The sequence below is a fragment of the Eumetopias jubatus genome, unplaced genomic scaffold (assembly GCF_037043125.1).
Source record: "Eumetopias jubatus isolate StellerSeaLion01/CBP00866 unplaced genomic scaffold, mEumJub1_p1.0 scaffold_4, whole genome shotgun sequence".
Taxonomy (NCBI): Eukaryota; Metazoa; Chordata; class Mammalia; order Carnivora; family Otariidae; genus Eumetopias; species Eumetopias jubatus.
In genome coordinates, this window is record NW_028274810.1 from 128198165 (window position 1) to 128222015 (window position 23851).

At 39.3% G+C, this 23851-nt stretch overlaps 1 protein-coding gene across 1 annotated transcript in view; it reads right to left on the reverse strand.

Moving 5' to 3' along the window:
* Window positions 1–5492: 5492 nt before the first annotated feature.
* Window positions 5493–23851, reverse strand: part of COLEC10 (collectin subfamily member 10) — a 36573-nt gene continuing 18214 nt past the window's right edge. The window contains exons 2-6 of the mRNA XM_028090848.2: window positions 19109–19180; window positions 17406–17477; window positions 9249–9302; window positions 7754–7849; window positions 5493–5884 (exon numbers count right to left, since the gene is read on the reverse strand). Coding sequence (XP_027946649.1) covers window positions 5493–5884; window positions 7754–7849; window positions 9249–9302; window positions 17406–17477; window positions 19109–19180 — 686 coding nt within the window. The remainder of the gene's footprint in view (window positions 5885–7753; window positions 7850–9248; window positions 9303–17405; window positions 17478–19108; window positions 19181–23851) is intronic.

Below are 23851 nucleotides of genomic sequence, written 5' to 3' on the forward strand. Positions count from 1 at the left end.
TTCACTGGATGTGGGGCATACCATCTAGGTTTAGAGAAACGTATAAACTGGATGTCTGGGATGCCTGGATGGCTCAGTCGGTTAGGCGTCTGCCTTCAGCTCAGGTCATGATCCCGGGGTCCTGGGATGGAGCCCCGCAACAGGCTTCTTGCTCAATGGGGAGCCTGCCTCTCCCCCTACTTGTGCTCTCTCTCACTCTCTCTCTGACAAATAAATAAATAAAATCTTTTAAAAAAGCAAACAAAACAAAACAAAAAACCGGATATCCATCTTAGTAGTCAGTGCCATAATGAGAACAGTTTTCCCTGCCTCGATCCGTACTTTCATTAAGAGCTGGTTCCAGCTTGTCTCTGGGCCAGAACTCTCAGAGTTATAAAGAGCAGAGAGCAGAAGAGGACAATGGGTGGGAATTAGAAGGAAGCATATTTTAGTTCACCATCAGGACAATCTCTCTAATGGGGTTAACAAATTACCAAAAACCTTCAAATATAAATTGCATGACTATGTATTAGGAGTGCAGTGAAAAAAATTCCTATATTCATAACAAGATTTGTGTATACAATATCAGTGGCAAATGGTTCCTCTCCTTTCATCTTCTTTCTTCTTTTTTTCCCCTCAAATTTTACCAGCTAGATTATGAAGGTCTTACAACCTCAGGGTGGTGCAAGTTGATGGTTTAATTTTTAAGCTTAAAAAAATAGTTACTTTTTATGTGTTAAGCATGAGTTCAGATGAACTGCATCTTAGAAAAAGTAGGAATGGTTTTAAAGTCACTCTCAACGCTAATTCTAACCAGCAGTGCATCTTTTGGCAGATTTATTCACTGCCCTGAACATGAAAATTTTATCTAGAAATGGGGATAAAAAAAGTGACCTGTCTGTGTATACACACAGAGAGACACATATACAGCCTATTCATATATACATACATATAGTGTATATGCTAGATACGTATAGTTTCTCACTTAAGGACGTTTTTGTATGTAAGTTCACATTACGCCACTTTGCTTTTACAGAAGACCTGCACTGGTACCTGCTTTCACTAACTGAAAGACATCTGAAGAGAATTTTCACTTTTATGGGAAAATAGACTGAAAGTGAATATAGGGTTCAGGGTTGGTTTGGCAGCAGCTGTGTTAGAGGTAGCTCCACCCCAAGTAGCCACAGTCGCCCCACCAAGCTCCTTCCCCAGGACCTACACTCAGCGTCCCAGCATCAACTGCCAGAGTTCTGACTTGTGTCTGTGAGCATCTGTGCTTTACCTCGATTTATTTCGTGCATCATTAGCAAGATGTGTCCTAAGGTATCAGAAAAGCCTAAGAGAGGTGATTTTGGGGGGGCGGGGTGGGAACGCTCAAAAATGTTCCATATAAATTCATGGTAATTGTTTCTTTGCTTCACATCATTTCAGTTTGCAAAAGGTTTCATAGGAATGCTCTACTTTTGGAGAGTAGGGGGAGCCCTATATCTTAAAATATGACGTTTCTTTTCAACAGGTAGCTGGTAGTAATGGTTAAGTTTTATTGTCCCCATATAATGTGTCTGGCTGGCACCCTGTTTCTTACCTCATTACACATTACCTCTTTAATTGTCACCGTACTCTGTGAGGAGGAACTATACAGATTAGGAAAACAAGGTTTAGAGCATGGAAATTTTCCCCTAATAGGGCTAATAAGTGGCACAGTTGACATTGGACTTGACAACATCATGACACGAGATCTAGAGTTCTTACTTTTAAAGTGATACACTTAAAGTTGCAGGGTACTACATGGAATGCTATCATCATGATTTTCTTCTTAGAAAAAATACCTACAGATGTTCACTCTCAATCTATTAATGATGCCGTGGGTGCTGTTATTTAATTAATCTTTCCTATTCAATAAATATCTTATTGTCTCAAATTATGCAATCCAGAAAGGTGAAAATTAGTTGGTTAATAACAAATCAGCCCATATGGTTATGGTTTATGGTTAACATAAATCTAAGCAGGACTCTCTCTCTCTCTCTCTCTCTCTATATATATATATATATATATATATATATAATTTTAGTGCCAACAGTTTTTATGGGTGAGTTGTGCAAAGTGTGATCAATGTCTGTTATATCTGTCTCAATACTGGGTATACACCTGTCCACAGTGTTTGGGCAAGAACTCTGGACATAAGATATTTCTTCTTACCTAGGTATGGAATGTATTGCTTTGGGAAGGCAGGGCTGTGAGGTTGTAAATGTATTTATTTTCTTCCCCTGAAAACTTTATGTAGTCCTTGAGAGGTACACCGATGTATCCCTGAAAAGTTGAGTTTAAATTTAACTTTTTGAGAATAAAATTGATTTTAAATGCTAATCATTCAAGGGAATTCTCATGAATTTCATGGGGCAAATAAATTATGTCCTTATTTTTATTTTGAGCAAACCTTCATTTTCATATATCTGCTTTGCTTTCCCTGTATCCGTAGCCATCTGCTGAACTAGAGTGAGGCGCTACTGAGTCACCTCCCCAACACTCATGCCAGGTATAGACATGTATGATTTCAAAAATAAGCCAGTGAACACCAAATTTGTAAGGTAAGTTTCCAAAGCCCCAGTATCTCTGTTAATTACCTCTACCGTTGAGCTTTGGAAGGTAATCAAGAGAGATGAGTTGAGTTCCTGCTATCATGAGAGAATCGTGGATGAGCTTCCATTTCATACGAGCAGTAAACAGGCTGGAAAGAACACTGGCTTGGCAGTTTTGATCAGCAGGCTGGAGTCTGCTTTTCTCCCAGATGAGTTGACTTTGGTAAATTGCTTAGCTTCCTTGGGCCTCAGTAGGCTCGCTGGGAAAATGGCAGTAAAAACGTCTTCCCTTCTTACCGCACAAAGTTCATCAGGATCAAATGAGAAATGATGTGTGAGGGTATTTATAAAGCACAAAGGGCTTCACAAATTTAAGTAAGTTTTACAGTAAATCTAATTAGGTGTGTGGTGCCTTAGATACTCCGTCGTCTTCTTTCGGAAGCATTGGCAGCAAAGATGAGTCATTAAAAGAAATGCTTTAATAGTAGTAGTACTAGTAGTACTAGTACTAGTACTAGTAGTAGTAGTAGTACTAGTACTAGTAGTAGTAGTACTACTACTAGTAGTAGTACTAGTAGCAGTAGTAGTAGTAGTACTAGTAGCAGTAGTAGTAGTACTACTACTAGTAGTAGTACTAGTAGTAGTAGTAGTAGTACTAGTAGTAGTAGTAGTAGTAGTAGTAGTAGCACTTACCACACTCAATAAATATTCCTACTTTGACCCCCTAGAACAAATCGGAACGCAGATCCCACTGCCACTTGCCTGTAAGCAATGCTTGCTGTGCATCCCCTCTCTTTTCGGCTTATCCCTTTCTTTTCCTCCAGCCGTTCCTAGGTTCTTATGCCTCACGCATTTGACTGGTTGGCATTCCACCCAAGGTTCCTGGTTTTGATATCGTGTCCTGCTTTATAATTTTTATTAAACTGACTTGCCTTCAAATTATCATATGCCACATTCTCAAAACTCTGAATACGTAACTAGTTTATTAACCTGACGAATAGCAAACATTGAACAAATTCCTGTAATTGAGCTGAACTGACTGAAGTATAAATGGGAGACCTTGACTTTGATGTCACTGTATCCTAATGACATTCGGCACGGTTAGAATCTTCAGAACTTTTCCCCAGAGACGAGAAATGAAGATTTCACTTTTTTTTTTTTTTTTTTTGGCTAGTAGACTGTTTTGTGTAACTTAAAACTTGGGCTAAAAATTGATTAGTTGCCAATATTTAAAAATATGAAAATATATCATAAAGTTCCATGTTTCTGACTTCTCCTGAAATATCAGAGCATGCCGTGATATTGGATCCTCTGTAGCAAACATAGCAGTGCATTGTGGGGCGGCGGGGGGGGGATAGGGAGGGGAGTGTAGAGGAGGGAAGCTGGTTCCTTTAGAAGAATGAGCTGTATTCAGTACTAGGATCCCCACCAGTTCCACTGGATTTATTTATGTCATCTTGTACAGCCCCTGTAGGACCTGAGTTTGTGACTCTCGATAAACCCACAGAAATAACCTAATTTAATCTTATCTCATAACCAGTTAGTCATGGGTGAAATCATGGACAGATGGTTTAAGGTGAACATATGTTGTTGATCCATTTCTCTTATTTCATTAACCATTTGCCAGCATTTTAAACAGTCTAATCATATGTCACAAACTATAACTGGAGCAGCAGTTTATAAGGGGAAAATCTAGAGTTTTGTTGAACTATATTATTTTCAAATTTGAAACAAAAGCTGCTTTGAGTTTTGATTGGCAGATCAAAGTAGAATTTTACCAGCTCAATAAATGTGAGTCATAGGCATGTTCCAAACTCCACACCTACCACATTCCTGTGATGTCAGAGTACCTCAAAGGGCATCTCTGGTATGGGGGTTTTTACAAAATACGGTTACGGAAAGTAAAATGCCTCCCATGAAATGTCACCATAAGTGATATATTAAAGACAAGGAGGAGAGGACTTGGCGACTTGACACTGGTAGCACCTTGAAACTTCTAGAGTTTTCTGAAAGCTTCACGAACTCCTTCCTTCATTCCCCATGCATAAGGGGAGAAAAGTTGATATGGCTAAACCCAAGACAAGGAAAAATGGGGCCATATTAGTAGCAGGGGGCAATTTAACAGGAGGATTATAAATAATTTTATTCGGAAAAAATCCTCTCTCTCTTTTTTTTCTTTTCAATTTCTAAAGCTCCCCTTTCCTCAACTCAGAGTTAAAACCTGGAGCCCTGGGATTCAGCTGTGGGCCTATCGAAAGAGACCAAGGCAACTGCTTGGTAGACCTCAGTGAAGGTCATCAATCAGAAGCATAGAAGTTGTCTGTGTGATTCCATATGGTCTGGAACAGGTCACCGGCTAGAAGTTTCTCAGATAGAGGTTTGGGGTTGAAGTATTTTTATATATGTGCAAACAAAGAGGACATTTCCAGTGTGGCTATAGCCATGGTGAATGACCAAAGAATAGGGGATCTTGGTTTCAAAGACAGATAATATCTATGCATTCCCAACAGAAGGCCTTCCCATATGTCTGGCTTTGAGCAAGGGCAAGTTAGCCTAATCATCACCAACCAATTGTCCAACTATCCACTGGGCTAAATAGACAGTGGCTTAAGGGTCTAGGGAGAGGAGGCAGAGCAAATGCCAAGAGAACATTTCATTTGACACATAGACAACCACATCCTGCACAACTAGTAATTCAAACTCTCTCTGAGGATCCATGTAACTTGGTGAGCTATTGGCTCGATAATATACTGTGTATGAAAATGTTCAAAATCATCAAAGAAGACCATGGCAATGGGGATTCCAAACCTCAGTTCAGCATTTTCTACTTGTCTTGAGTCAGAATGAATTTGGTGTAATTAGAAAGAAAAGGATGTATAAAAATAACTGCAATGATAGTCACAGAGAAATAACAAATGTATAGCATCTGCGGAGTTACTTTTTCTTCTTGACAAACTCACAGACAAAGTACATGGTAAGATGGCACTCTGTGTCATTCCATCTGCCTGAGCTCAGCATTTCCACACAGTCCTCGTGACCATAGGGGTCACTAGGCTCCCCCTCTCTCCAGTTGCTGTAGTTCTGTAGCGGAGTGTTGTCCGTGAACACATACTGTCCCTCCTTCTCAAGGTCATTCACACCGATGAAAACCCGGAAAAAGCCACTCTTGGCCACATAGTCAGCGATGAGTGTGTTGGCAGCTTCGTCCTTTGGCATGGCCAGCATCCCACCCCGGATCCGGCAGTGGGTCAGGGATTCCCTATAGTTCTTTTCCTCTTGCACGATGTAGTAGAATTTCTCCTCAGTTTCCCTAATCCCTGCTATGACTTTGCAGAGAGGAAAAGATGAGCATGATTAAGCATCTCAAAAGGAGAAAAGGCAAGTATATAATATTGCTGGATTTAAATTCATTTATTTGGTGTTCAACAATTATTTTGCAAGTCCCTAGTATGAGGTAGGCACTGGTTAGATATTTTTATCACCTTTGTAGTTATCAAATGGAAAACAAGTTCTTGCCATTTGTCCTCCCTGTCCTTCCCCCTTAACTTCCCGCACAACTGTGGAGAAGAGACTATTCTGACAAAGGTTTGTTATATGAGTTGCCACTCAGCTCCCCTCAGACTATTTTCCCATCCTACTTTATGCTTTGCCATACTTAGAGTCCCAAGAGCATGCCCTTCTCTCTTCCATTTCCATGACTTTCATGGCTGGAAAGTCTTCTCACTGCTTTACCTGGAAGACTCCTACTTGTCGTTTAGATCCCAGGGGAAATATTTTCTCCCGTAAGAGCCTTTCCAATGTCTCTGGACAGGCATGGGGCTCTTGTGTACACTCGCCCATGTTTCCATAGCTCTTCCTCTTCCTCTTTTGTATCACTCAACACATTCTAGTCTAATTGTTGGTCTGCATGCCTCATGTACTAAACAATGAATGTCTTGGGGACAATGACCATGTTTTTACCACTCTGTAGCCTCAGAGCCCACAAGAGTGCATGGGATGGTAAAAGCTTAATGAATGGACATAGGAATAGAATAGAAGTTTGTCCCCTTTGGGCTGAGTTCCTGGGCTATGAACATGTACATAGATTGTGTTTGTCCATGTTCACTCCATGTACATGAGGTACTAAGCTACTGAATAAGCTTCAGGACAGAATTGGAGACTCAGAGTCATCCTGAGCTCATAATATGTTAAATATGTTTTAGGCTTTGGGAGCATCTACATATATTTCTTTGGGTCTATAAATCAAAAATTTACCAAGAAATCTGTGACCATGCCAATAAATGTCAAAAACTATTGCTCTATGTGGAAGCTCTATGGTCTGTTTTTTTCTTTTTTTCATGAGAATCCAAGTCATGTCAGAGACAGCGTCTCAGTACTAATTATAACCAGATTTATAATTAAGAGTATTACAAGATGAACATGAACGCAAGATGGCCTGTGTGTGTTTCTAATAATGTACAACAAACATAGCTGGGTTTCAATAAATAAAAGAACCACAAAAGAAGACCAGTTTCAACTGTAACTACAATAGATTCCTCATTCATACTGTTTCAGAAGAGAACACATTAAGCCACTTTAAGGGCTTCACTGTTAACTACAGTGGGGAAGTGGCAAGGGGAAACAAAAATGCCTAATGTGACAAGTTGCACAATTCAGAGAAACGCATAATGTTCTGTTGATGTGTTTTGAGGGTAGAGCCATCTGTGAAACCAGTACTCGAATCCCTGATCCCCTGTCAATTAGCTCTGTATCTATGGGCAAGGTAATTTCTCTAAGCTTCAGGGTAATCACAATACCTACACCCTGGGTATAAATTCAAGTACTCAAGAAAATAGCTATTGTTTTTACTATTACTTCTCTTTTCTGAGATGCTAGCTCTGTTGGACTCTTCCTGTCCCTTTTTATTCTTAAGGAGTGGCTTGCCAAACTCTACCCTTTTCTCCATTCCCCTCTCTCCAGAAAGTATCTTTTTCTATCCATAGGCAATGTAATACATGTGAATATATGTAGGTAGTGTCCCAGCGTGTCCTGGAGTCTGAGAGGAGAGTTAGCATGTTGAGACACCTGTACATCGGTGACATCATCTCAGTAGGCCTTTGCCTGACCCTAGGTGTTCCCCACTAGGAATACTGGAATTGTAATGTCAAAAGAGATTAAATTGGTAAACAGCACAAGGCAAAAGAGGATATACTCACCATTCTTGACAAACTTCATAGATGTTTTGAGGCGAGCAACACTAATATCCAGTTGTCCAACAACTTTCCGGTACCTTCCGCAGTCACAGACGGTGCCTTTTAAATGACAAAAACTGTGAATTCATGTTGGAGCACATGAAGATCAGTTGGAAAGGGCAGTTGCTCTCTTCTCGAACTTTACTATCTTTTCCTAGTCTGGTTATATTTTTCTGTGAATGGCTATACTTTTAGTCTTTTACTTAAAACAAGGCTTCTACATTACATTGTCTTCAGGAATTTACAAAATACCTTTTTAAGTATTTTGGATGAGTTAAAACACAGCTCCAAACCAGATTTTTAAAGAGAAGAATAAATATGGCCAACCCCTGCACACATACTGTGGACCATTTGGCATTTTTGTTGAACACAGAATGTGTCCATCCAATCTCAAAATAAAATCTTTACAGCTTTCTTAAAACAAATTTCTAGCCAGTCTTCTCTTCTCTTAACTGCATTGCTCACTGGCTCACACAACTCTCCCAAGACAGGAGAAAACTTTCATGATGAAACCAAATGATAATTCTGATTATGCATTTCAAGTACAGCTTGAATGATCCTTGAATGTTTCAAGGACTAAGTTGAAGTCTTGTGAATAGATTCAACTTATAATTTCAAGAGCCAGTTGTCCCATTTGTGGATTAACTCTGATTTTAATTTCTGCCATTCATTCCCTCTTTGCTCATTTACCTTTTCAACTACCTGCTGATACTGTGACAGAGAAATGTAAGGAGAATGATGTGAAATTCAAATGATCCCCTTTTTCTATTTAACGGCTGCTTCATGTAATCAGTCCCTTTTGCTTTCTTCTTTGGCAGTTGAAAAGCAAAAAGAATTTTATTAGCCAAAGGGGGGAAGAATCTGTGGCTTTATTTATCCACATTCACAGTTAAATATAAGAAATTTAAAACGGTTCTTAGAATTAGTCTTCACTACAACTCTGTGACCTCCCCCAGAGCAATCTACTTTCTTTCCCTGCACATAGCACTGGAAATCAAATTCCTTCAGGACTCAGGGAGACTCTCCCTAACCACTGAAGGCACATTCTGTATCCATGGGGTCTTTCCAGATGGGGCCAGTTTGCTGTGGGCAAACTGCTGGCTCCTGTTTGGTTGAGATGCTGGTGGAATGTAGGGCACACTGGTACAGTCCTACTGCTGAGGCCATGGTGGATTTTCCTCTGCTTTAGGACAATGAAGGCTGTTTCCTGATGTGCTGGGTTTGCTTCCTCCCACTAAGCATGACTAGGATGGAATGTGCCATCATTCCCTTCCCCAGGGCTTGGAAAGTCACCAGCAGATAGAGAGGAAAGTTCCCTTCTTTCCTTCCCTCTAGCCCAAGCAAAATAAGATTAGGCATTGAGAGGACTATTGTTTTTTCATAAAAATGTATTTGTTTTTAAAGATGAATACATTTGGAATGATGCTAGAAATTTAAGAGAAAACTGAACATGCCGTACCTGCTTTGCCTTTTCCTCCTGGCACCCCGGGCAAACCCTTTTCCCCTTTGTCACCTGAATAAAAACAACAGCCATGAAAAGAACAATTAACTAAAATGGTGGAATCATTTCTGGCAGACGATATCTTCTATACCTAAAAACATAGGAAAGAGTTTTTAAATTTCATTTACAATATCTCCAACTAATATTCCCTGGTTTTATATAAATAATTGGATTTTGAGTTGGCTGCATGGGTACAACTAATCAAACAAGTCATAATTTATTTAGATTGAATGTGGAATTCTGATGGGGGTCAAAGAAACATTTAAATTTGTGTCACCTGTCCTACTAACATGGCCTTCTGAGAAAGGCTAATACAATTCTCTGCAGGCTTTTAACTTTCAAAGTACCATTGTTTTGTATATCTGAATTAATTGATTAGTACATTGCAGTGTCTGTATATTTATTATGCTCCCAAGTTCTTCCATATGGCTTTGCCTTGGATTTTCAAACACATATATTGTGCTTTTTCAATTTAATTCAAATATTTACTATTTATTACTTACTCTATGCAAGACAAAAAGCTTGGTACTTTGAGAGGATATAAAGAGAGACAAGATTAAACTGACTTGAAGGGGTTTATGCTTTTGGAAAAGATGTGATGTATGCAAATATCTGTAATATAAAGTTGTGTCAAATATATTATGCTGAAATATCAGCCTTGATAGTTTTCCCTTCTGCTCTGCTTTGTATGTGGCCATTTTCTTATGCAGTCAGAGACATCCACAAAATAATCCTCAGAGAATCAGGATTATTAAAGCAGAGAGAAAAAAATGTTGATTTTTTTTTCAACTTCAAAATAAGCCCTTGAAGCCTACATCAGACACAATAATTGAAAGCAAAAGCTTTTGATTTCCAAGAGGAAATATTTGGCTGAAGTTCTTGAGAATCAAAAGAGAAGATCCTGATGGTCGTATAATAGAGTTTTAGGCTTCGATTGTGAACTGGAAAAAGAAAAAGAAAGAATTTGGGAGGAATGAATATAGGATGAAGGTCATCTAGGCTAGAAGAGTATGGGGTCTTGCTTACCTTTATAGGAGTTTGGCGAGGCCAGGGAATTAGTTTTATGCTCCAAGGGGGCAATATGAGGGGAAACAGAGTCAGGATTGAGGTTCTGCCTAACCCCATCCTTTACCAGCAAAAGGGAAAAAAATGGGAGGCACTCTAAAACCCATAAGGTAGCCCATGTTGCCTGCTCATTACCTGTTCTTTTTATTACTGTCTGCTGATTGCTTGATCTTCCAGGAAAGCCTGGCTTGCCAGGGCCCCAAGAATTTACTGAGCCTTTCCAAATTGACCAATGTGGACACTTCTCTTTACAGTGATGGTGGACAATCATGAGCTCCCCAAAGAGAAGGAGAGATCCTTGAAATTCAGAATGCAATTTAAATAGTAGGAGGAAGCCTCAGAACTTGCACTTGAATGAAATAAGACAAAGGTGGAAATCCATGACAATAGAATGTGGTAAATACTGTGAGATATTGAACAGAGATAAAATACTCTGATAGGGAGGTAAATGACATAATGCTTCAGCTGAAAGGAGGAAGGAAGCCTCTCCTGGCAAGATAGCACTGGAGCTTAGTTCTGAAAAATTTCAGCAGATGAAGATGGGAGCAAGATAAGGGGACAATGCACAACAGAGGTACAGTTGGAAAAAAACATAGAAATATGCCATGCACCCTGACGAGGAAGATTGATCTGCTCACACCTAGGTTGTGTCCTGCAAATTCCTCAATTTCTTTCATATGTAATTTGTTAAAGATAAAAATAGATTTTGAGAATATAATGGAGGATCATAGAGGCAACATAACTTATTCAAGGACATCTAGCAATTCAGTGGCAGTGCTGGTATTGAAACCCAACAATTTCTGGCTCCCCAGTTCATGGTGTTTCCCAAATGAGTGAACCAATGATTTAATGAACGAAGGCAAAGTATTAAAAAAATCTTATCAGTAGTTGTAAGGAATGCCAAGTCCTTGTCACCACCAGAAACAATATGGACTTAAAAAATCATATGAATATAGATTAATATTTTATCTTTTGAAAATAGTGTATTTTCTTTAAATGTGGATCCCTTTTAATTCAATGTGGGCTGAAAGTTGATTCTAGTCCTGCTATGATCCTAGTTCTGGGCTAAACCCAGTGGTGGACATCAAAGAAGCCTAAATGGAGTATTTGTTTTATAAAAATAATGGGGGTTTTAAGGAAAACAGAGCACACATCAGAGACCAAGGAAATGGGACACTCTCACTCTGGCCTACTCACAGAGTGAAATAAAGGAAGTTCCTGCCAGGTATTTGGCAAAAATGGCTGTGGATCAGAGCGGAGAAGATGTTCTCTGAAGCAAGAGCCTTCAGCTGATCTTAATAGTGTGGAAAACAGATTTTTGAATGGATAAATGGCTTTTTTGTCTGACAAGATGTAAGCACTGCGACTACTTTCCAGTATTTTCACATGAATTTCATTCCTTTCTTAACAGATGGGAAAGTCAAGGCGCTGTGGTAGTGTGAACAACCATGGCAGTCCGAAAAACCACGGCTTGCGTCCTGGCTCTATCACTTACTAGCTAAACGTGGACAGGTTACATAATTTCTTTAAGCCTCTATTTCTTCATTTTTTCAGTGGAAATAATGGTGCCTAGAATCAGAAGATTGTTAAGGAGGATAAATTAGATAATGTCCTCTTCTCATGGGATTAACTCTGTGCTTGAGTCATAGAGAATGGTCAAGCAGTGTTAGCTTCTGCCACATAATGTAGCTGGAAAGCATGCCACATACTTAGCTGGTTCATGGCAGATGTGAGCCGATAGTGCCTATTTCCCCAAAATGAATTCTGGTTTAAAGCCATACATGAAAACTTATTTTTGCCCATGAGCGGGAACATATCAGTAATAACTGTCTTAAGGCTGAAGAATTAGAGGTTGTATTTAAGCAAACAAACAAACAAACAAACAATCATAATGCTTCCACTGTAAAAGGATTATTGACCTTAAGTAAAAACATGTATTTTGCTATGAGATTGAATTTGTTTGTACTAAATCATTCTCTCTTATTCCTAAAATGAAATATTGACATCCAGAAAGCTACCTTGTCCATGCAAGTGACAACATTAAGGTCAGCCCAGAAAGTTGAGATTAATCTGAGTCAGTGAAAAATTTAGAAGGGCCACTGACAAAACAAGGACAATAAATTTCAAAGTACAGATTAAAAATGAGATTAATCCAGGTAAGCCAGAACACTAACCCTCAATATTTTTTTGAAATTCCAGGACATGCTCATAAATATTGATGGCATATCTCTGGAGGAGAAAGAAATCTTAGTGAATGATGGAAATTAATGTTAAGGGACAGTAGTACTTATAAGAAATAAAGGGTAGAAATAGGGCCACATCATAGGAAATAATATATTTTATCATTCACTTTTTTATTCTTAATGCAATAAACATTTAGAAAATTTCCACACATATGAGGCATTAGGATCAAATGATTAAAAAGTAGGGTCCCCACATAGAGCTTATATTTATTTAAGCAAAAAGACCCAATAAATCTTTCATTCATTTCTTCCTCCAGGAGTTCACAATCTATAGGGGGAAAAAGACAAGCTAATAAGCCATGACAAGGTGTAAAATTATAGAGGTATGCAAATATGGAATTGGCGTGAAGAAGTTATGGTTAGTTAACCCAATCATTTCCAGACTGTTACTTTTTCAACATTTGTGGAAGTTCATCCACTATGAGGCTCAGAAAATCATACTGAGCTCTACTCTTCCTGTCTCTGTCATCTACCACGCCCCCAAGACACCTCATCCTGTTCTATGAAAGGCTTAAGACTTGACTCAAGATCATGAACGCCAACTCTCTTAGCTGGAGCCTCATCTGTATTTGACACATCTAAATCTAGGCAAGTGTACCGTCTAAAATAACTCATTGAAAAATGAACTTCTTGAATTCTGGACGTGTTCATGAGAGTGGCTCCTCCTCCCCCTCACACTTCTGCTCATCTCCAGGGCGATACTTGGGATCTCAACTACATGGAACATGGCTACATCTCAGAAATCTTAGAAGTCCAGCATCCCACTTTCTGGCTACATCTTTCCATCCCTTAACCAGTTGTTACATGAAGCTGGTACAACCAGGGGCAGATCCACGATGCATTTTATCTGAACTTATGCAATTTGAGGAGCCCTCTTTAAGAAAAAGTATTCCAATTACAAATGGAGAAGCGGTATAAAAATGAATACTTATAAGAAAAGAAACAAAAGTAAATCACTGAATTTTAAAATTAGACACCACATTACAAAATTCACTAAGAATCATAACATTTTAATTAATAAATTTGTACCTCTATAATTCTTTTTCATACTTGTGGGCTGCATATGTTTGGCTGCATTCATGAATATGCAATGGATCTAGCACTACGTATTGATAAGTACATCATTTCCCATTGCAAAGTAACATCAACTTTGCATAACCAAATTTAGGAGTCTTCCTGCATGTTCCATTCCCTTTCATTGATGTATTTATCTGTCTCTGCATAAATTAACACTATCTTAATGATCGTAGCTTTAAAACAAATGTTTAAATTCAGCCTTCCAGCTTTGTTTTTCTTTTTTTTTAAGGTTATCTTTAGGTATTCTTGGTTCCTTTCATTTCCATATACATTTTGACTTGGCTTGTTAAATTCCAAGAGAGCTACTTCTGGGATGTTGATTGAGATAGCACTGATCTACACATAAATTGGGGGTCATCTTAACCATATTGATCATCTTAACCCTATTGAGTCTTCCAATCTAATGAATGTAGTTTTACCTCCATTTTCTTAAACATTCTTTAATTTCTCTCATTATCATTATGTCCTGTTTGTTGTGGAAGGCTTAGATGCCTTCCTTTTTAGCTTTATTCCTAGAAACTTAATAATTTTGATGCTGTAATAAGTGGCATCTTTTTAATTTCATTTTTATTGGTTTCTGGTATATAGAAAGAAAATTGATTTTGTACAGCTAAATTGTGTAAAAAACAATACAAATAGTTAATCTGTAGATTCATTTGTATTTTCTGGATATGCACTCACATCATCTGCAAATAATGGCCCTTTTATTTCTTTGTTTCCAATTATTGTGATTCTTATCTCCTGATCTTGCAATTTTTCTCTAGCTAGAACCTCTGCTATGATGTTGGTTAAAACTGTTGATGAGGGCTGTGCTCATCTCATTCCCAACCTCAGGAGAGAAGTGGTCAAGATTTCATTATTGAGTATTATTTTTAATAGGTTTCTATTGCTGTTGTTGATATTCCTTTTCATATTAAGTATGGTACCCTCTGTGTCTAGCTTGCTATTATGTTTTGAAACATGAAAGGGTGTATGTTTAATTAAATGTTTTTCAGAATTTCTGGAGGCCTAACTGAAAATGTTTATTTTTGAAGAGAAAAAGAGTGGCATTTTTCCTGGTCACTCTTCTTTGGCAGGCCTTGAATACCAGTTCAGTTTGAGCAACTTTCTGCTTGAGCTTCTCAGTCTCATAGCGCTGCCTTGCTTATGAATTGGTGAATGACTTGAAAGGAAAAATAGTACAGAATGCATAGCTCGCATTAGTGTGGTTCTCTTCTCCGGACCAAGCCCCTAAAGTCCTATTCAATTTGGTAGCTCTCCGGTGCCTTCAAATTTGTATCTGTTTTTTCTTTTGTCTTGCCTTTTTTTTTTTTTTTTTTGACTCAGGTAGTCATTCTTAACAGAAGGATTAATGCAAGTGAATTTCTCAAAGCTTATACGCAGAAATCTGAATTTTGTTTTATTATTAATGGTGTAAGAAATGTTTTTCCCCTTTAAAACTTAGTATTGATGATTTATGTAAATTAAGAATATTTTCAAATTTGAGAATCCTTCTCTAACTTCTTTTTCATATATGAGCTGTTAGATTTGGAAACATTTTCCACAGCCTAGCTCTGACCCTGTACATTTCAAACATTGTTTCTTTTCCACAACTCACACATTTCTTGTGCTGGATGCCCCAAGACACATTCTTATGATGATCTGATATCTGCCCCTGCACTTTTTCACCATGATTTTGGATAGATGTACACAGTAAGTGGTAAGTATATTCTTGGAAACTAGTCCTAGATTGAAATTATTGGCAATAACTATACACGGAAGTAACTGCAAACTATGTAAGCCTATCCCATGCAAGTCCAAACTAAATGTTTCCCCCACTCAAGTTCCTCCTGGTGAGCTCCCAAAATACTTGTGTCCACTCCCATAACCAGCTGATACAAAGAGAAGTCTGACAGAGGGAAACTGGAGCAGAAGGATACAGTAGTGTTAAGCTGTGCATTCTCAATGAGGACAATATCAGAAATAAGCATAGCAACTTCTTTTCAGTGGTACTACACTGTCCCTGCCCTCAAATGCAGGCAGAAGGAAAATTCTCAAAGGAATGAGTTGGGAAAGGACAGGGAGAGAAGAAATACCAAGCTACGGGTTGAGAAGTGAGGGCCCACAACGTCAGCTTACACTGCACCAATCAACCCGCCCAAGAACACACTGTGGGTGATGGGAGGCATGCAACTGCTCGGGCATGTAAGGAAGGAAGGCTGCAGGGTACACCTCAAGGCTGCATACTTCTGTTACCTGTGGCACTGAGTTTCCTCAGCTCTGTACCTTTGCACAAGTATCTCTTGCCACCCCTCAAAGGACTTTCCCCCCATTTCCATAAACATGTCACTGTTCTTCAAGACCTAGCTCAGGTCTTTATATCAATCTGGCCTTACTCTCCCACATGGTTCCTATAGTAGTAGTCATTTAGTTACTTAGTATTCTAATTCTTTCTGAGAAAGTCCTATGTCCTATCTTCCGAAATAGTCTATGAGCTCCTTGCAATAAAACTGCGATTCTCATTCGGCTTTGTATCTTCAAACCAAGTGGAACAATGCCAGTATGAACTGCTGACCATCAGGAGCCACTGGAACCTGCTATCATTGTGGAGCTTTATGAGAAGACAAGCGGCAGGAGTGCTTAGATAATAAAGATGAGGTCACCTCTGTTTCATAATAGAAAAGCAGTAATTTTGTGAAGGATTGGGACAGGACAGAACACAAAAGAGTATGAATATATATACTTAAAGTTTCTAGTATGTTAATAAATCCCAGATGCAGAATCATCACTATTTCGCTCAGTTTGGGAAAGAAAATTATGTGGGGGTGCCTGAGTGGCTCAGTCAGTTGAGTGTCTGGCTCTTGATTTCAACTCAGGTCATGGTCTCAGCGTCACTAGATCAAGCCCCAAGTCGGGATCCATGCTCAGCGGGGAATCTGCTTGAGATTCTCTCTCTCCCTCTGCCCCTCCTTCCTGCTCTGTTTTGCTCTCTTTCTCTCAAATAAATAAAATCTATAAAAGAAAGAAAGAAGAAAGAAAAAAAGGAAAGAAAGAAAGGCGCCTGGGTGGCTCAGTCATTAAGCATCTGCCTTCGGCTCAGGTCATGATCCAGGGTCCTGGGATCCAGCCCCACATCGGGCTCCCTGCTCCACAGGAAGCCTGCTTTTCCCTCTCCCACTCCCCCTGCTTGTGTTCCCTCTCTCGCTCTCTCTCTCTGTCAAATAAATAAAATTTTTAAAAACATCTTTAAAAAAAATAAAGGAAGAAAGGAAGGAAGGAAGGAAAGAAGGAAGGAAGGAAAGAAGGAAGGAAGAAGAAAGAAAGAAAGAAAGAAAGAAAGAAAGAAAGAAAGAAAGAAAGAAAGAAAGAAACTTCTACTATCCTTTGCTGTCTTAAATTTTAATAATTGTTTCCTACCACTGAACATGCTTCATGGTCTTGATACCCATTTTAGTTGTATCAAGGATTACAACCAACAGATTCTAGGACATATAGTTCAATACAGAAAGTACCAAAACTTTATGTTTGATTGTGTCCCTGAATTTCTGTTTAATCTCGTTCAAGGCCTTTATTTTTTTAGACACATTGTTTATATATGAAAGGAACAGCGAAGATACGAAGAAAGAGAAAAACTCCTATTTTAAAAGAAAGAAAAGGTATCATTTTCACGATACAGAACATTTCGGAATATATCAAGGTTATGCATGATTTGCTTCAAATTACCACTGGAGAAAAGGAAAATGCAGCTTACCCTTCTTACCAATGGGCCCAGTCTTGCCAATGTTGCCCTGGTCTCCTGCATCACCCAGCTCCCCCTTAAGTCCTGAAAAGCAAAGCATGTCATCTTTACATGCTAAGGTTTTGTGCTCCCCTTGAAGATGTGGCTAATGCATGATAGTTACTGGAAAGAAATACCAAAAAGTGCACTCTTCCATCTGCGGTATGGGACATATATCCTGGGCTTACTTATCTACTTTAATCACATTATAGTGTATGTATTAAAACTAAATGTGGGTAAGTATGAAAATCCTGGACCCAGTGATACTGAAACGCTTACCAACACGATATTTCTAAAAGGTCTATAGCAGAGGATGTTTAATCTAAAGGTCAAATAAGGGGCTGAGTGGAAGAATTCCTACATTTTATTCTAATTCTGTTCCTCTGTAGATCTATTTTAGCTTCACTTTGGGAGTCTATTTCCTCCCTAAGATCTGACTATATTAGCCGTTTTAAAAAGGGGAGGGAACGTATCATAAAACCTAGTGATCAAAGGGACATCAGAGAGTTTTTATTAAAAAATATATATAGAGAGATATATATAGTTATATATGATCAGGGATAACTGAGTTCCTCCAAAATTGTTATCTATTCTGTTTTTTTCTATGATGACCTAAAAAACATTTATCCTTTATAAAGCTGTATCCCTGTGAAAATAATTTTGCAACTGAATTTGAGAAACAAGACAGAGGGTCATAGGGGAAGGGAGGGAAAAATGAAACAAGAAGAAACCAGAGAGGGAGACAAATTAATCTCAGGAAACAAACTGAGGGTTGCTGGAGTGGTGGGGGGTGGGAGGGATGGGGTGGCTGGGTGATGGACACTGGGGAGGGTATGTGCTATGGTGAGCGCTGTGAATTGCGTAAGACTGATGAATCACAGATCTGTACCCCTGAAACAAATAACGCAGTATATGTTAATAAAAATTAATTAATTAATTTAAAAAAGAATATTGTACATATTTATAGAATAAGAAGAGTTTAAATCGGCATTTCTCAAACTGAGGTCTCAAAGGCCTGTGAGTCTTTTTTTCTCTTTAACATACTAAAGATTTTGAAATCAGTGGTTTAGGGCCACCACCTTGTAGCACTTGGCAGGAAAGACACACACTTACACATCACAGTCTAAAACTGTATTTTGGGGAGGTTGCTCGTGGCTTTGTGAGTAAAAACACTCCCTAAAAGCCTCTGTGTCATTCTCATCTTCTTTGCTCTGCTCTTTCTCCCACCCCACCATTTGCTGACAGAACTTGGAAACAGATGGATAAGTCAATGGAGCAGACAACTATTTCTGTTCCTTCTTATTGTTCTCCTTACGCTCTAGGCCAGCCAAAATGAGTTGCTTAGCAGTGGCTTCTGAGAAGACACAGCTATCAACCCAGCTGTGTTTCTAAAACTCACAGTTACCTAGAGATTTCTGGAGACTACTACTCCCTAGGCTCCTGGAGTGTCCCACTCCTGCCCACCCTAAGGAGGTAGCTTGAGAAATGTGTTGAATCTTGGGGACATTCAGGGTCATAGGAGCTCTCTGGTGGTGAGTAAATTCATGTCTGAAATACACGTCATTCATCTTTGGAGCAGAGAGTGTTAAGAAAGCTGCCAATTTCCAGGGCAAGGCCAGTAGAGAGAGGAAAGCAATTCTAATATTAGAGTGTCAAATTCATGTCATTGCACTTACCTTTTGGCCCCATGCGTCCCACTTTGCCATGTTTCCCCTCCTCTCCTGGATCTCCCTTTTCACCATCATCTCCTTTTGAAATGGAAAATGAAAGAGTGGAGCAGCTCAGATAATAACATAGCACATCCTCCCCAGGATATAGTGGTGAACATGGCTGGAATCCATTCCTCAGCCCAGTGCTTGCCCTATAACTCTGATGTGACTATGTGTACAGGTGCACATGGACTGGACATGCAGGGAAAGAGAGGACACTTCTGGTATCTTTTGCCTTTCACTCTTCTCCAGATTGTTGGGGGAGATCCATTGAGGGGATGTGAGTGCCCACTGACCTGTGAACTAGACCTCAGCAGTCGATCAAAAGCTCTTCACCCCATCCCCTGTCTTGAAATGTATGAGCTGTCCACCATTCCCACAGTGGGAACCATTTCAAGGATGCAGCCTTGAGTGGGTGAGGTGTCGTTGAGACCATCTGACTGGTATATGTGACTGAACCCTGATGAGTTCTATATGAACTTTTGAGATTCTGGCATACGGGTGTGGAGACCTCATCTTGCCACCACCAAAGACAAGCCTCATCTGTAACTTCCCTTGCTTATTAACACCACCACCTACCGATCTGGATTGGTCTGCCTCTCTCCTTGGTCTCCCCTTGCCCTCAGTGTATGGGGTGGGGGTGGGGGACCAGTGTCAAATTTTCCACAAGAAATTCCCAAATTGCAAACCTATTAAGTTTATGTTCGAAGAAATATCTCTGCTGGTGATTTCCTGAGAACTTTATTTGGTTTAACAAATCTTTTTTTTTTTTTTTAATTGAAGCGTAGTTGACAATACTACATTAGTTTCAGGTTACAACATACTGATCTGGCAAGTCTATAGATTGTGTAGCCACCATGTGTCATCATACAATACTACAGTATTACTGTAGCAGCAGTTACATTCCCTGTGCTGTGCCTTTCCTCTCTGTGATTTACTCATTTCATAACTGGAAGCCTGTACCTCCTAATCCCCTTCACTCATTTTGCCCATCTCTCCACCTTCCTCCCCTCTGGCAACCACCAGCAAGTTCTCTGTATTTATGGGTCTGTTTCTACTTTTTGTTTATTCGTTCATTTTGTTTTTTAGATCCTATGTACAAGTAAAATCAAATGGTATTGGTCTTTGTCTGTCTGACTCATTTAGCATAATACACTCTAGGTCTATCCATGTTGTTGCAAATGGTGAGCTCTCATTCTTTTTTATGGCTGAGCAATATTCCATTGTGGGTGTGTACACATATATATTCATATACATTATATGTGTATATATATACACCTATGTGGGTGTGTGTGTTTAGATAAAACATCTGGTGTGACAAGTCTTTATTTTTGCTGGAGAATTTGGCCAGTTCTGGAAGCATGTACATGTACAAATATGTATATTGATGTGTGATACATATATAAATAATATATATATTTATATATAATTAAATACATAAAAATATATAAATGATAATTTATACTTTATAAATTACTACTCTCTGACTGCATGCTTGAGAGCCCCCAAATTGTAGGCATAGACCAGGAAGCTAAGAACAGAAGACAGCTAGGAATGGGGAAGCAAAGCAGTTCTGTGTGAGCAGCAGCTCTCTTAGTCATAGATGGGTCTAGCTCTGGTACCTGCCCAGTCAAGGACTGAATGAGTGTCTTAATGAAAAGTATCCTGGAGGGACACCTGGGTGGCTCAGTCATTAAGCGTCTACCTTTGGCTCAGGTCATGACCCCAGGGTCCTGGTATCGAGTCCCGCATTGGGCTCCTTGCTCGCCGTGGAGCCTGCTTCTCCCTCTACTGCTCTGCCTGCCGCTCCCCCTGCTTGTGCTCTCTCTCTCTCTCTCTCTCTCTGACAAATAAATAAATAAATAAAATCTTTAAAAAAAAAGAAAAGAAAAGAAAAGTGTCCTGGGGGTGCCTGAGTGGCTCAGTCAGTTAAGCATCCAACTCTTGATTTTGGCTCAGGTCATGATCTCAGGTCTTGGGATTGAGCCCCGAGTTGGGCTCTGTGCTCAGCAGGGAGTCTACTTGGGATCCTATCTCCCTCTCCCCCGACCCTCCCCCTGCTTACACTCTCTATCTAAAATAAGTAAATCTTAAAAAAAGAAAAAGAAAGAAAAGATAAGTGTTCTGGACTATAAATCAGGAGCCCTGAATTTTCACATCATGTTAGTCACTGATGGGTTGAGCAAACCTTCAAAAGTCACTGATAGAACATCAAAAACTAATGATGTAATGTATGGTGATTAACATAACTATTAAAAATTTAAAAAAGAGAGAAAAAAAAGTCCCTGATAGAGCTTACTGGCTTTGAAGTAAGACAGATCTGGCCTTTCTCAGCTTGACCACTCATTATCTGGAGAAAGTTGGGTATGTGACATCCCTTTCTGAGTCTCATTTTCCCCTCCTGCAAACTGAACTAATAACACCTACCAAAGGAGGGCCCTTGTCAGAAGTTTAATAAGATAAAATGCGTAGGAGATATGGAACATAATCATGCAGTGGTGGCTATTGTTATTCTTCACTTAATGTTTTAGTTTCCTCGTCCTTAATGTGGACTTTATACCTGCCCTCCCTTCCTCTCTCAGTTGTTTTAGGATCAACAAGGTAAGTATGTGAATGTGCTTTGAAAATAAACAGCACAACACACACAATATTATGACCAGCTACCTACATTATCACATAGCAATCTCAGGATATGAAGGAGTCCCGTCCATCACCAGTGGAAAGAAACAGAAAGAAGACTTCTAAAGACAAGAGTGAAGCTCCTTAGACAGTTCAGGAGAGACAAAGTGAAGATGTCATTTATTCATCCAGAAAAAAACATCATCAGCCATTCTCTATTTTTTCTGAGAGCAGAATGTTAATATTTTAAATGAAAGCATAAGCCAAGTATGGAAGAGTTGGATTTCCAGGTCATGAGATTGGTCAAGCATTAAATCACTTCACATGTGAAGCTCTAAAATCTCCTTCTGGGGAAGGCTTTCAAAAAAGAACACACAGAAGATTTGTGTGATCAGACAGGAGGGGTGAAATGGATGGATTAAGTAGTGTTTCTTTAAATAAAGTTAGTAGCAAATGTTTATTGAGTAATTATAATGTGTGCCAACACTGTTAATCATCATACCAATTCTAGGAGGTGGAAACTATTATTGTGCCATTTTATGAATGGAAAAGCAGACTCAACAAGATTAATTGCTTGCCTATTGTCATTGAGCTTGTAGGTGGTAGAACTAGGATACAGCAGGTGTATCTCTGTGCCTCCAGATCTCTACCAATAAACAATTGTCCCTTCCAATCTAGGATTTTTGTGACCCTTAGCAGATTTTGGTTTAGTTTAGATAATTTGACATTGTGCCAAATTTTTCAGTTGGGGGGGGGAAGAGGAGATCCAGAAACAATGACTGCTTTTTTCTTTTTAAAAAAGAAAAACAATGGGGAAGGGAAAAAAAATAGCCTAGTATCTCAAGGACTCAATTCACAGGGAATGTATCCTTGAAGTAGTTCGGGATCACTGAGATTTGGCTTTGCCACTCACTAGCTGAGGGAACTTGGGAAGTCCTTGACTCACTCATTTGTAGAATGAACAAAATACTATCTTCTTCAGAGGGTTTTAGGAAAGGTAAAATTAGAAAAGTGTTTTCTTTCAAGAAGCCCTCTCTAACATTTTCAGGCTAGGCTAAATTCTCCCTTTAATTACGTTGATTTTTGAAAATAATGAACTTTATACCGAATGAGCCCATTTTTCAGTTCTGTTCCTTATACTCATCTGTCACCTGTGGGATGGTTGGGGTCATGGGGGATTTATTCTAGCAACCCCATCATTTGACACAGTGTTTGGCTCTGATGTTTAATAAATGTAGTTGAACTGGATATATCTTGTGAGCCATAAAACATTTTACAAATGTAATGGTAGTGTTTATTGAATACTATGTGCCAAAGGGGTTCTTAGCTCTTGATATGCATTCTGTCATTTGGTCTCTTCAACAACCTTTGAGAAGAATACTATTCTTAGCTCCACTTTACAGATGAGGAAATGGGTCAAAGAAGGGTTAAGTAACTTCCCAGCATCGTGTAGCTTGCAAGTAGTAAAGCCAGGATTCAAACCAGGGCATTTGCCTTCAAAGCCCTTGCTCTAAACAAACTTGATGATTGGGAATACATTCATTTCTGGGTCTGGGATTGCTCTTCTGTATGATGGGACTAAAGATGCATGTCCTGCTCACTAAAGGGCAAGATCAAACACAGGCATATATGTGAAGCACCTTGTGAATCACGAAACCACATGAATGTGAACTTTCGGTGCCATTATTTCTCCTCCCTCCACGCCGCTCCCCCTATGAGTTTTCCCATTCATTTTCAAGCAAGTATCTAACTGAAAGCAGCCAGATGAGTGAGTTAGTCATCTACTGCTCCCTGGTGGCTCCCGATGGAGACCTGGGAGGGTGAAAATAGGATTATTCTTCTTCTGACTTGTGTGCCTGCCTCCTAGCCTGGTGATGAGCAGGCTTCTGGTAGAGATGAAGTAAACAACTTGTGCCCTTGCCTTCAGCTTGTACCCCAGGATCATTTGATATTTGGGTCTTGCTTTAATGAGAACAGAAGAGAGGTATAAAAGCAAGCTTTGGAAAGGATCCCCCACATGGTTCACAGTTGTCTGCTTTCATCCTCTTGGCAATATTTCATTGGGTTAGTAGTGCAATTTAGACTTTCTTT